The 13,789-nt window shown below is 44.4% G+C and overlaps 1 protein-coding gene across 2 annotated transcripts in view; it reads right to left on the bottom strand.

Moving 5' to 3' along the window:
• LOC137425157 (interleukin-1 receptor-associated kinase 3) overlaps positions 1 to 10,332 on the bottom strand; it is a 61,325-nt gene extending 50,993 nt beyond the window's left edge. For both annotated transcript variants that reach the window (XM_068113297.2, XM_068113298.2), the window contains exon 1: positions 10,111 to 10,332. In XM_068113297.2, coding sequence (XP_067969398.2) covers positions 10,111 to 10,237 — 127 coding nt within the window. In that variant the 5' untranslated portion in view covers positions 10,238 to 10,332. The remainder of the gene's footprint in view (positions 1 to 10,110) is intronic.
• Between the last annotated feature and the right edge of the window lie 3,457 nt (positions 10,333 to 13,789).

Below are 13,789 nucleotides of genomic sequence, written 5' to 3'. Positions count from 1 at the left end.
CTAAATCCCATTTAAACATATCCACACACTCTGCTACCACTATCCTTTCTGGGGAGACTATTCCATGCATTACCCACTCTGTGACTGAAAGGCCCCTGCCTTAAAACAATCCTAACTCTCATCTTCTTTACCCTCAAGCTTTGGCCCCTGGTGGTATACAATGCCCACTCTGCTGAAAAACTGCACGGCACCTATCTTGTCCACACCCTGTATTATCTTAAACATCGCAATCAAATCCCCTCGCAATCGACTCCTAAAACACATCAAGGGTTATTATACGACCCCAATAAACTATCAAGTCACTGCAGTGAAACTGAAGAAGAAGAAGAAGAAGAGGGAGATTCTGGGGCGTGGTGATCTAATGCGTGCTGGATATATATATACTAGGGCATGCCCGTACTATATATATATCTAAAAGTATATCCCCCCCCCCCCTCTATTTACATGCAATGGTTTGGTCCAAAGCTAACGGCTTGCGAGTACGGTGACAATCCCCCCCCTCTATTTACATGAAATGGTTTGGTCCAAAGCGAACGGCTTGCGAGTACGGTGTTTTTTATCGGACCCGTGGAATTATAGATAGTAGTTTTAATTAGTTTTAAAACATAGTTTAACGGCAACATAGTTTTCCAACGTGAAATAAATGAATACGCTCTCAAATGTGCCGTCCGAGGCAGAGTCTGTTCGCCACGTTCGGCACACGTGATAGCTCGCTGCTCTCTGATTGGTTGAATCGTTTTTTGGACATAGCTCGGTAACTACTTGTCCGATTAATATGAAACCTTGAAAAGGCACATCCTCGGGTCCCCAGCAATATACCTGGCAAGTTTAAAGTATATCGGACCCGTGGTTGTCGAGAAACAGCGGTCACAGACATACAAACATACAAACATACAAACATACAAACATACACACAGAGATTACTGGAATTATAGATAGATATATAGTCGAGCGCTCTTTATGTTCTGGTCTGGTCTGCGCTGCATTCATCTTGATAAGACCAGATAGATGGCTTGGTCTTTATACTATGCTTGAGTAAACTTTACGGTATACTTGTACTTTATACGGTTCAATAGCTAATACGTTAATTCCTTGTGTGCCTAGGACTTGTGTGAATCGATTTCAACAAAGCCTCACTCCTGTGAACGAGGTCTTGGATAAATTCCATGACAGTCACAAAATGCAAAACCAAAAACAAAGCGTTTACCTCCGATTACACAGGGAATCGTTTGTAGATCAAACTTTTATTGTGCCAAGCCCAGGATAATTTGGCAATTTCCTTCCTGGCTGACATGTCTGGGCAGAATGACCTTTTGGTGCCATGCTCGAGATGACGAAATAGAGGCTGATGACATGGATAACCTATTCTTATGCAAAATGAGTGGGTGACTGAAGAATGCCAAACGACATATGGAGTGAAAGTGAGTCAAGGCCCTATCAGATGTTAGAAACTATTTCCAATAGTCTAGCTTGTGCTTATATGTCCAAATAATTGCATTTTACAACATGCCCAACTGAATATAGCCTCCAACAATGGGCAAGGATGGCCTAGACTCGAGAGGTACACACACACACGCCTCCAGGATATCTAGCCTGGTTTGAATCCCGACCCAGCTAAAAACTCTCATTCCGGTGTTTCGCGTGCAGGGTGATTCATTGATGTGTGTGTCTTCCTTGGCATGTACGTTAAACGAGCATCCGGACTGCCAGCATTCGTTGGTGGACGTCAAAGATCCCAAGGTGTACTTTGCGAAGAGTAGGTGAGCCATCGACACCATTCGAAATTCCTGCCCTAACCTACAGAGAGCATTCCATCAGCGGCACAGCCACGCCCTCAGCCCATAATGCTGCCCCACATAACAGCCTTGTGCTGTATACGAACAAAGAAATAACATTGCGCCAGAATGATGCTCGTTGGAGTTGTTTTTATAAACATGAACGAGGCTTGTGGAAGATTGAGAGCAGAATGGAAGGGAACAAAATGGAAAAGGGAAAACACCAACAGCAGTGTAGAAGTGAGAATGAGATAAAGAGTAGGGGGAAAAGGCCACATAGGGGTGAACAAGCAACACAAGATGAAACACACCGAGCTCGGCTTCACGTTGTTGAAACCAAAGCTTTCAGAATCATTGGAATCTCCCGCGATGAAGCTAACTCCGAGGGTCTTTCACTCACTCACCGCAGGCAGGTTGGTGGTCTTTCTGTCTTCTACCGACTCCTCTCCGGCCTTGCTCCCCCAGCTCTCTCTGGGCTCTGTCCCCCAAATATTCCTACAGGCCACGCAAAATGTGCCAGCAACCCTCTTATGGTTAAACTGCCAAAATCTAGGCTCTCTGCTCACCTTCACTCCTTCATTCCTCTTTTCTCCCGCCTCTGGAACAAACTCCCCCACTCCCTTCAATCCCACTCCTCCCTCCAGGTCTTTAAAACGGCTGTTCATCACCATCTCTTATCTTCCCCCATCCAAAACCTTGATCTTTTCTACCCCCGCTAATTCACCCCAGATTCACTTTTTTGAAATTTCAACTTCTTTCCTGGAAGTCCTTGCAGTGTCCATATATTTTATACCTCTCCCACCTCCCCCCAAGCCCTCTCCCTCCCACAGTTCTCTCGATGTCTCTGCTCTCAAACGTTGTGTTTGTTCCTTCCCCCTCTCCCCCCATCTTGTCTGCCGCTCCCCTTATTTTGTGTTTTATGTGTCGGTTTGACTTTTTGTGTGATTAATGTTAGCTCTTTCACGAGCCTCGATCCTGTATACATAAAAATAAAATAAAAAAACAGCCATAAGATGATGGGGAAATAGAGGCTGAAACAGAAAAGGTGAAGTGAGGGCTTTTCTCAAGCTGTTTCTGAGGGCCTTTCTCTCTCTCACCGCAGGCAGGTAGATGGTCTTTCTGTCTTCTATTGACTCCTCTCCAGCCTTGCTCCCACTGCTCTGTCTGTGTTCTGTCCCCCAAATATTCCTGCAGGTTGCACAAGATCTGCGAGAAACCTTCTTCTGGTGAAACTGCCAAAATCAAGACTCTCTGCTCACCTTCACTCCTTAATTCCTCATTTTTTCCCACCTCTGGAATAAACTCCCACACTCACTTCAATTCCTCTCCTCCCTCCAGGTCTTTGATACAGCTGTTCACCACAATCTCTTGTCTTCCCCCATCCAAAACCTTGATCTTTTCTACCCCCATTAAAACACCCCAAATCCACCTCTTTCAATCCCCAACTTCTTTCCTGAAATTCCTAGAAGTGTTAATTTGCTTTATACCATGTACCCCTCCCTCCTCCCCCAGCCCTCCCCGTTCCACAGATCTACCGACGTACCTTTTCTCTACTGTTGTTTTGCTTGTGTGCTTCCCTCTCTCCCCCTCTTGTCCCCCACTCCCTTCATTGCATGTTTTATGTGTCTGTGCATGTTTTCATGTTCAATGTGTTAGCTCTTACAAGACCCTCGATTCTGCATACAAAAAAAAAAAAAAACATTAAAAAAAACATTTTAAAAACTTTTTTTTTAAATGAACAAATCAACCGACAACTAACAAATTAAGAGAGGTGAGGCCGATGGAGAAAAATGCCAATAACCAGGGGGAACATGAGTGCTTGGGAATGAGGGTGTTTGGGGTCAAAGAGATTGTGAGTATGGATGGAGCGTGACTTGAGGTCGTGACGACCAGCTGTTTTGTGGCCCTAGAGGGAAGAATGTGGCTGACCAGATTGGGTAAATTGTGTCTACAGGTGAGAGAAAGGGAAATTCAAGACGAGACTACACCGACGATGGAACAACACAAACCGAGCTATCCTGAAGAACAGAGAAGACTTTCTACATACTAGGGCATGCCCGTACTATATATATATCTAAAATTATATCCCCCCCCCTCTATTTACATGAAATGGTTTGGTTCATTCGCAAAGCCAAAGCGAACGGCTTGCGAGTACGGTGACAATCCCCCCCCTCTATTTACATGAAATGGTTTGGTCCAAAGCAAACGGCTTGCGAGTACGGTGACAATCCCCCCCCTCTATTTACATGAAATGGTTTGGTCCAAAGCGAACGGCTTGCGAGTACGGTGACAATCCCCCCCCTCTATTTACATGAAATGGTTTGGTCCAAAGCGAACGGCTTGCGGAGTTTGGTAAAGAAATCGCCATAGCTCGGTAACTACTTGTCCGATTAATATGAAACCTTGAAAAGGCACATCCTCGGGTCCCCAGCAATATACCTGGCAAGTTTCAAGTATATCGGACCCGTGGTTGTCGAGAAACAGCGGTCACAGACAAACATACAAACATACAAACATACACACAGAGATTACTGGAATTATAGATAGACTAGGGCATGCCCGTACTATATCTATATCTAAAATTATATCCCCCCCTCTATTTACATGAAATGGTTTGGTCCATGAAATGTTTTGGTCCATTCGCAACGCCAAAGCGAACGGCGAACGCTTTACATGAAATGGTTTGGTGCATGAAATGTTTTGGTCCATTCGCAACGCCAAAGCGAACGGCGAACGGCTTGCGAGTACAGTGACAATCCCCCCGGGGTTTTTATTAGTTTTAAAACATAGTTTAACGCCAACATAGCGCCAACATAGTTTGCAAACGTGAAATAAATGAATACGCTCTCAAATGTGCCATCCGAGGCAGAGTGTGTCCGCCACGTTCGGCACACGCGATAGCTCGCTGCTCTCTGATTGGTTGAATCGTTTTTTGGACATAGCTCGGTAAGTAATTGTCCGATTAATATGAAACCTTGAAAAGGCACATCCTCGGGTCCCCAGCAATATACCTGGCAAGTTTAAAGTATATCGGACCCGTGGTTGTCGAGAAACAGCGGTCACAGACAAACAAACGTACAAACAAACACACAGAGATTACTGGAATTATAGATAGATGAATTAACAAGCTAGTTCATTCAAATTGATCCACAACCAAACAAGCGGAAATGTAGTTACTGCCAACTAAATAAAATAATTTGCTCCACAACCAAACAAGCGGAAATTTAGAACACAACAAAACACAACAATAACAAAGTGATATCGTAAAAGCAACACGCATAAACATTAGAATATTGCAATCCAATGATGGCAAAATATCTACATCGCCCGACACCGATTTCTCCATAACAGTACCGAAGCTGTATGTACACAGTACGAGTACTCAGTGGGTCTCTTGATGATGTGACATCGATGCAAACACCAGCAGTATCCACACACATATCCTGTCCTGTGCAGCCCTTGCTGCCCCCTTCCCCTTCCCCTCCCTCTCCCTCTCCACCATGTTTATAGGCTATCAAAGGTGAGATGAGATAACTGTCCAAACGATGTGGCCTAGGCTGTCTACAATATGTTGGTGAATCGTGCAGCCAGATGTGGATGGTGGCTTTATGCCCAAACCATCTCAGTAGGAAGTTAGGTTGAATTATATTAAACATCTAAATTCCGCAAAGCATCAGTAACATCTTTATCAGAGACTGTTGACAAATTCTACATGGTCCTGACACTGACTCATTGGCTGACTCTTGTGAAAGATGTCATGAGTCAAAGTATCTTGTGATATGGAAATAGAATATGTCTACGTGGCAGATGGGACCGCCGGCTTTATACCTCCTGCGGAGAAAATAATTTAATAAAATTAATCGGAGACATGCACACTCATGCACAAGAAGATACACGCACGCTCATCTTCAGGAGGCATGCACACATAGGAGACATGCACGCTCATCGACAGGAGGCGGCATGCACGCATAGGATGCACGCACGCTCATCCACAGAAGGAGGCATGCACGCATATGAGGCATGCACGCATAGGAGACATGCACGCTCATCGACAGGAGGCGGCATGCACGCATAGGATGCACACACGCTCAGCTACAGAAGGACGCATGCACGCATAGGAGACACGCACGCTCATGCACAGGAGGATGCACGCACGTTCATCTACAGAAGGAGGCATGCACGCATAGGAGACACGCACGCTCATGCACAAGAGGATGCACGCACGCTCATCTGCAGAAGGAGGCATGCACGCATAGGAGACACGCACATTCATGCACAGGAGGCTGCACGCACGCTCATCTACAGGAGGAGGCACACACGCATAGGAGACACGCACGCTCATGCACAAGAGGATGCACGCACGCTCATCTGCAGAAGGAGGCATGCACGCATAGGAGACACGCACATTCATGCACAGGAGGCTGCACGCACGCTCATCTACAGGAGGAGGCACACACGCATGCTCATCTTCAGGAGGAGGCATGCACGCATGCTCATCTACAGAAGGAGGCATGCACGCAGAGGAGACACGCACATTCATGCACAAGAGGAGACACACACACACGCTCATCTTCAGGAGGAGGCATGCACGCATAGGAGACACGAACACTCATGCACAAGAAGATACACGCACGCTCATCTTCAGGAGGCATGCACACATAGGAGACATGCACGCTCATCGACAGGAGGCGGCATGCACGCATAGGATGCACGCACGCTCATCCACAGAAGGAGGCATGCACGCATATGAGGCATGCACGCATAGGAGACATGCACGCTCATCGACAGGAGGCGGCATGCACGCATAGGATGCACACACGCTCAGCTACAGAAGGACGCATGCACGCATAGGAGACACGCACGCTCATGCACAGGAGGATGCACGCATGCTCATCTACAGAAGGAGGCATGCACGCATAGGAGACACGCACGCTCATGCACAAGAGGATGCACGCACGCTCATCTGCAGAAGGAGGCATGCACGCATAGGAGACACGCACATTCATGCACAGGAGGCTGCACGCACGCTCATCTACAGGAGGAGGCACACACGCATGCTCATCTACAGAAGGAGGCATGCACGCATAGGGGACACGAACATTCATGCACAGGAGGAGGCATGCCTGCACGCTCATCTACAGGAGGAGGCACACACGCATGCTCATCTACAGAAGGAGGCATGCACGCATAGGAGACACGCACATTCATGCACAGGAGGAGGCACACACACATGCTCATCTTCAGGAGGAGGCATGCACGCATGCTCATCTACAGAAGGAGGCATGCACGCAGAGGAGACACGCACATTCATGCACAAGAGGAGACACACACACACGCTCATCTTCAGGAGGAGGCATGCACGCATAGGAGACACGAACATTCATGCACAGGAGGAGGCATGCTTGCATGCTCATCTACAGAAGGAGGCACACACACACGCTCATGCACAGGAGGGCACACGCACGCTCATCTACAGAAGGAGGCATGCACGCATAGGAGACACGCACATTCATGCACAGGAGGAGGCATGCCTGCACGCTCATCTACAGGAGGAGGCACACACGCATGCTCATCTACAGAAGGAGGCATGCACGCATAGGAGACACGAACATTCATGCACAGGACGAGGCATGCCTGCACGCTCATGCACAGGAGGATGCGCGCACGCTCATCTACAGGAGGAGGCACACACGCACGCTCATCTACAGGAGGAGGCATGCACGCATAGGAGACACGAACATTCATGCACAGGAGGCATGCCTGCACGCTCATCTACAGAAGGAGGCACACACGCACGCTCATGCACAGGAGAACACGCACGCTCATCTACAGAAGGAGGCATGCACGCATAGGAGACACGCACACACTCATGCACAGGAGACAAGTGCACAGGTGAGTGAATGTACAGGAGATAGTCTAAGAGAGAGAGAGACTGGAGAAACAAATCATTCTAATGGGGGAACAGTATGTTCGAGTAATACTCACCCACCTATTGGTCATTCCTCTCATGTTTAAGCCAAGATAAAGGGTGAAGCGTTTATAGAAAAAATATATAATAATGACAGACCATACCTGGAGTTGCTTGTAGTGATCATTATATACACAACAGCAAACGAAAGCAGAATTGTGACTTTAACTCAAATTTCAAATTCAATGGACCACAAATAAATGGCGATTTGTATACTCGAGCTGAAATGAACTGTATCCCAAAAGCTCAGCATGTCATGCTGGAAGTGGAAGAAAGCATTGGCATCATTGGGTTGATCTCAAACTCAAATTTTTACCTCCACCACTCAAAGTGGATGGAAGTTATGTGTTCATCCGTTTGTTTATCTGTAAGCACGATATCTCAAAAACTTGTGGACGAGTTATGACAAAACGTGGTGGATGTCTGGATGAGTTGGAACAAGCCGATTAGATTTTGGTTCAGGTCCGGATCCAGATCTGGCCTATCGGTGGGATACAAAACGTAAACTGTTCAGGTTTGCGGAAGTATGCTATCTCTACTGAGTGGCGAGTGCTGTTCTTATCTATTCCTCATGCCAATATCTCAACCTGGCTGAACCACGACTGTGATTGGCTGAATTTTGTTGCCATGGCAACCATCTCAGTAACTCACCTTAGTGTACACGAGATTTAAAAAACCGTTTAATATTTAGCTTTCATATTGCAGATATATATATTCCACATTACAATATCTCAATCTGGCTGGACCACGGCTGTGATTGGCTGAATTTTGTTGCCATGGCAACCATCTCAGTAACTCAGCTTAGTGAACACGAGATTTTAAAAACCGTTGAAAATTTAGCTTTCATATTACGCAGATCTATTCCTCACCACCCAAAAGGTGGGGGACCTAGAGTATCAGCTCCTTGTGTTTCATGGGATCCTGATCTACTTTCTTGAGATAATTTATAGGTTGGTTTGCTTTGAAATGCAAATAGATTTCGCTTTCTCGTGACATTTTTTAACGTTTCAATGGGATCCACCAACCTGTGATCACTCTCTCCATTATTTCACTGCTGTGACCCACAAACGTGGGTGTGATCTTGGTAGCTCTGAACAAAACTTTCAACTTCCTTATAATCCCACTACCAACGCATAAATAAAAGGTTCAAACCAACTGTGTTAAATAAACCTCACCCGGAGAACGATTGGTTCAAACCAATAAATAAAGTAGTTCAAACCATAAATAAAAGTATAGTTCAAACCATAAATAAATAGTTCAAACTAAATAATAAATAGTTCAAAATAATAAATAGTTCAAACTAAATAATATAGTCCAAACTAAATAATAAATAGTTCAAACTAAATAATATAGTCCAAACTAAATAATAAATAGTTCAAACTAAATAATATAGTCCAAACTAAATAATAAATAGTTCAAACTAAATAATATAGTACAAATCATAAATAAAAGGTTCAAACCAATTGTGTTAAATAAATCTCACCTGGAGAACGATTGGTTCAAACCAATAAATAAAGTAGTTCAAACCATAAATAAAAGTGTAGTTCAAACCATAAATAAATAGTTCAAACTAAATAATAAATAGTTCAAAATAATAAATAGTTCAAAATAATAAATAGTTCAAACTAAATAATATAGTCCAAACTAAATAATAAATAGTTCAAACTAAATAATATAGTCCAAACTAAATAATAAATAGTTCAAACTAAATAATATAGTTCAAATCATAAATAAAAGGTTCAAACTAAATAATATAGTTCAAATCATAAATAAAAGGTTCAAACCAATTGTGTTAAATAAACCTCACCCGGAGAACGATTGCCCTGTTTGATATAAACACACAACGGAAATCTTCGCTTTATGTTTCCACTGACAGGTACAGGTGCAGGTACACCAACAAACTGTTTAGTCATCTGTTTACACATACCGAAGTCCTCGAGTTGCGCATTAACAATATTTATACTCATTATTTCATCAAAGGTATTAAATATTTTCAAATAGACAAAAACCTTTTTCCACCAACAAATAAAACTCCCCTTTTACTTTAACTACCTACTACCTACTTTAACTACCTTATTTATCAAATGTTGCTCCACCCAGAACCGACACAATTCATCAACAAGACCAGTGCTCCATCGTTTGCAATCCTCCAATGGTGAAATAGCCAGGTACCGGTACAGGTATTTAACTGTGAATTGGTAAGCACGAAGCATAGATAGATAATTAATCAGGGTCAAGACATCAAGTGCTTAAACAGTCGTGTAAACATGGTATTTATTTATCACAATGTAAGATAAACCAAGGTACGCGCACGAGGAACGCACAGCAACGGACATGACGTAAACTGCCTGATTATCATACACTTACCCAAAGCCCGGTAACCCACGGCACCGTCACAGGTGTCCATGACCCGGCACAGAGACTGCATGACGAGGGGCGGAATGTCATACACGAAGGTGTCCAAGCACAAGCAAGCCCGACGGGGCGAAGCCATGACTTGTCCGTCCGATCGAGGGACGTGCGACTGATGATGACGGGTTCACGAGTCAATGGCAGCAGCTCCGAGGAAAATCAGGAAGTTTCAGTGCGAGTTGGGAGGAGGGGCATGGCAAGGTGGTGTGGGCGTGGCTTTCTCGTCGTGCTTTGCCAAAGAAGAGGAAAGATACGTCATGGAACGTGTTGATCTAACACTGACGACTTCGGTGTTATTTTTGTCTCTGTATATATTATATTGTCTCAAACCTTGTCTGTTTTTATTCCTACCCCTCCGCTTCCCCGGTATATCACATTCTTGTGTATTCCAATTATATGGTACTGCATACGTGTGTGCACGTGGGTGTATGTATGTATATATATATATATATATATATATATATATATATATATATATATATATATATATATATATATATATATATATAACTAAATTGATTTACGTGGGAAAATTACATGCCCAGTCCAGGAATCGAACCCAGTCTGGGCATGTAATTTTCCCACATATATCAATTTAATTATTTATAAGCCTGTTTACATGTATGTTTTTGTATGAATGTATGTGGTTCCCCACTGATGGTATGAAGTCGCATAATGACTGATATATATATATATATATATATATATATATATACTGTATATATATACTGTATATATATATATATATATATATATATATACTGTATATATATATATATATATATATATATATACTGTATATATATATATATATATATACTGTATATATATATATATATATATATATATATATACTGTATATATATATATATATATATATATACTGTATATATATATATATATATATACTGTATATATATATATATATATATATACTGTATATATATATATATATATATATATATATATATACTGTGTATATATATATATATATATATGTATATGTATATATATATATATATATATATATATATATATATATATATATATATATATATATATATATATTACGGATCGCGGATTAGATGTTATTTACCGAGCGGTGGTATTTCCGCGACCTAACAGTTCCCCCGATTCTTCCCCAACTCACCCGATTCCACCCGACGTTGACCAAATCGCGCTATGCTAAATCAATGATTGGAAAGGACACAACGACTGGGATAGATGAAACGACTCAAGGGGTACAGTTCTCAAGACCTCCGGAGGAGGATATAATTAGTGGGGGAGAAAAGGGGTAGATTACAAGGTAATGAGGTAAAGACACAGAAGAGATAGGCACTTAGACACAATCTTATCTATCCCCGACAGACCACAGACAAACGGAACAAGACTGACTTACACAGGGATTGATGGCAGGGAAGGACAGGTCGGTTGATAGCACAAGGTGCACCTTGGCTCAGGGACAGGATAAAGCACGGTCCAAAAGATGCAGGGAGGTGTCACAGCGCTCGGAGGTGGCGTCCTTCTCTCTCCAAGCTCAGGGCGCATCTGACGTCACCTCCCTCTTCCTGCGCATGCTCAGCGGGGAGTGACACGCCCTCGGCTCGTTGGCTCCGCCCCAGATGGGATCGGTCCGCCGCTTCTATTGGGTGCGGGGGTTACCGGGCTCCGCCCTTGACGAGGAGCTGACAGCGAGCCCCTACTTGGTAACCCCGTCGAGCACATGCTCGATGGCAGCTGGTTGGAAAGGCATGGTGCACTCCCAACACCCCCTACTAACCAAGCCGGAGTGAGGACGCACACTCCCCGCGCCGCCGCTGCTGTTGTTGTTGTTGTTGTTGTACCGTGAGGAAGAGCTGCGGGGAGGTATTGGGAGGTCCTAAACTTCCTAACGGTGCCATACAATCACATTCTGGTGCAACGAAGAGTCAGAATTAATGGAAACGAGTCCTTAACTGACATAGACTAAGAATAACTAGCAAGATGTCCTATAGTTGTCTACGTGAGATGCGGTGGACCTGGATGCGACATTTAATGGGGGAAATAGGGGGAGGTCGGGTCTACAGAGTGTTGTTTACAGAAAATGGGACTAGGGAATGGGGAATTGGGGATAGTTGGGAAGTACTGAGGAAATAGGGGAATATTTACAAGCGGATATGGATGGATCCAAATCCCATATCCGCAACATTGCACCCTTCTCTACCTCGGGGCGTCCCGACCCGATAAATTTTTACCTACGTTAGTGTGGCACTCAGATGTAGTTCCCTCTACTATTAACTCAACCCTGAGTGCGACAGTTTTACAGATGTTCACAAATGAGTAAATATGTCCCCCTGCGACGTTGCACCCTTCTCCTCACAGAAACACACCCACAGGATAACCGAATCGCGGAAAGAATCCTCAAACTAAACATACAGCCGGTAGGGAGCATCATTTATACAAGACTGATATTTACACTACGATCCAGGACCTGTTCTTTGAGGAACACATGCAGATGTTATGCATAGAGAGAGCACGCATGCCAGCATCGATACACCAACCCACGAGTGCCCTGTGGCCCTACGGCCTTTAATACTGTGCAGAGCACCCCATCCAAGCACCAAAAGCACCACCCCATACACACAGTCAGCACCATCCGGTGCACCAATAAAGTGTTCATAAAAATGCACAATTAAGTGTCCATGGTCACCGGTGGTGTCGCAGCCGGCCGATGTTCTGCCGCTGGTCTTGCCTTCATGGAGTGCACTTGGCCTTCTGGCTTCTTTAGAAATAAAGAAAGGCGCCAACCGCGTCCATTTCTAAATTGTGGCCGTCAGGGGGGCCAACTATAAGTGGTTCACCTGTATGGCATAGGTGCCACGTTGACCCAGAGGTCCATCCACGGGTGGTGCTTGCCCGCAAAAGAACTGCGGTCCATTGTGGGCGGCCACAAAAATTGCGGTCCATATGGTGTATCGATCCAGGCAGCAAGCAGCGGAAGTACAGGCCCACAACTGCAGAGCCAGCACCTCTCTCTCCTCTCTCTCTGCCCCAAAGCCAGATCCTCGGAGGTGGGAGACAAAAGAAGACAAGTGAGCAAGGTGGTAAGGGCGCAAAAGTGCACGCAATGCTAGGTAATGCACACTGGGGGCACATGGGAACCAGGTGAGACAGGTACGTTCCTACCGTACGCCCCCCCCTCCCCCCACCAGGTAACTTACATTGCCCCTCCCTTACTCTTTACTGTATCCACAAAACACAACACTACCCATAAACATCTACTTTACACATCAACAAACGTCCCTACTGTCTTCCCCGTTCCTCCCATAAACCAAATTCGTCTTCTCTCCCTCCTAACCAATCAAATTTGCCATTTCCAACTCTCATCAAAATTTGCCATCTCCAACTCAACATCAAAATTTGCCATCACCAATTCATCATCAGTCCCTCCTAAGGAGGGAGAGATGGAATCACCCCAATGTCTTATCCACGTCGTGATGCGTCTCACAAATCCACACAGCAATTCTCCTTTCCTGCAACACAGAACAAAGGAACACAGGTGTGGAGTCATCATCATCACCTCAGGTAAGTGGCTGCGTATGGTGCGACAGGTTCATCAATCCTAACTATTTCCTAAATGACATTAACACACTTT

This window comes from Myxine glutinosa, chromosome 4 (assembly GCF_964187855.1).
Source record: "Myxine glutinosa chromosome 4, kmMyxGlut1.1, whole genome shotgun sequence".
Lineage (NCBI taxonomy): Eukaryota > Metazoa > Chordata > Myxini > Myxiniformes > Myxinidae > Myxine > Myxine glutinosa.
Note: the sequence above shows the minus strand (reverse complement) of the source record. Positions and strands in the feature narration are given on the sequence as shown.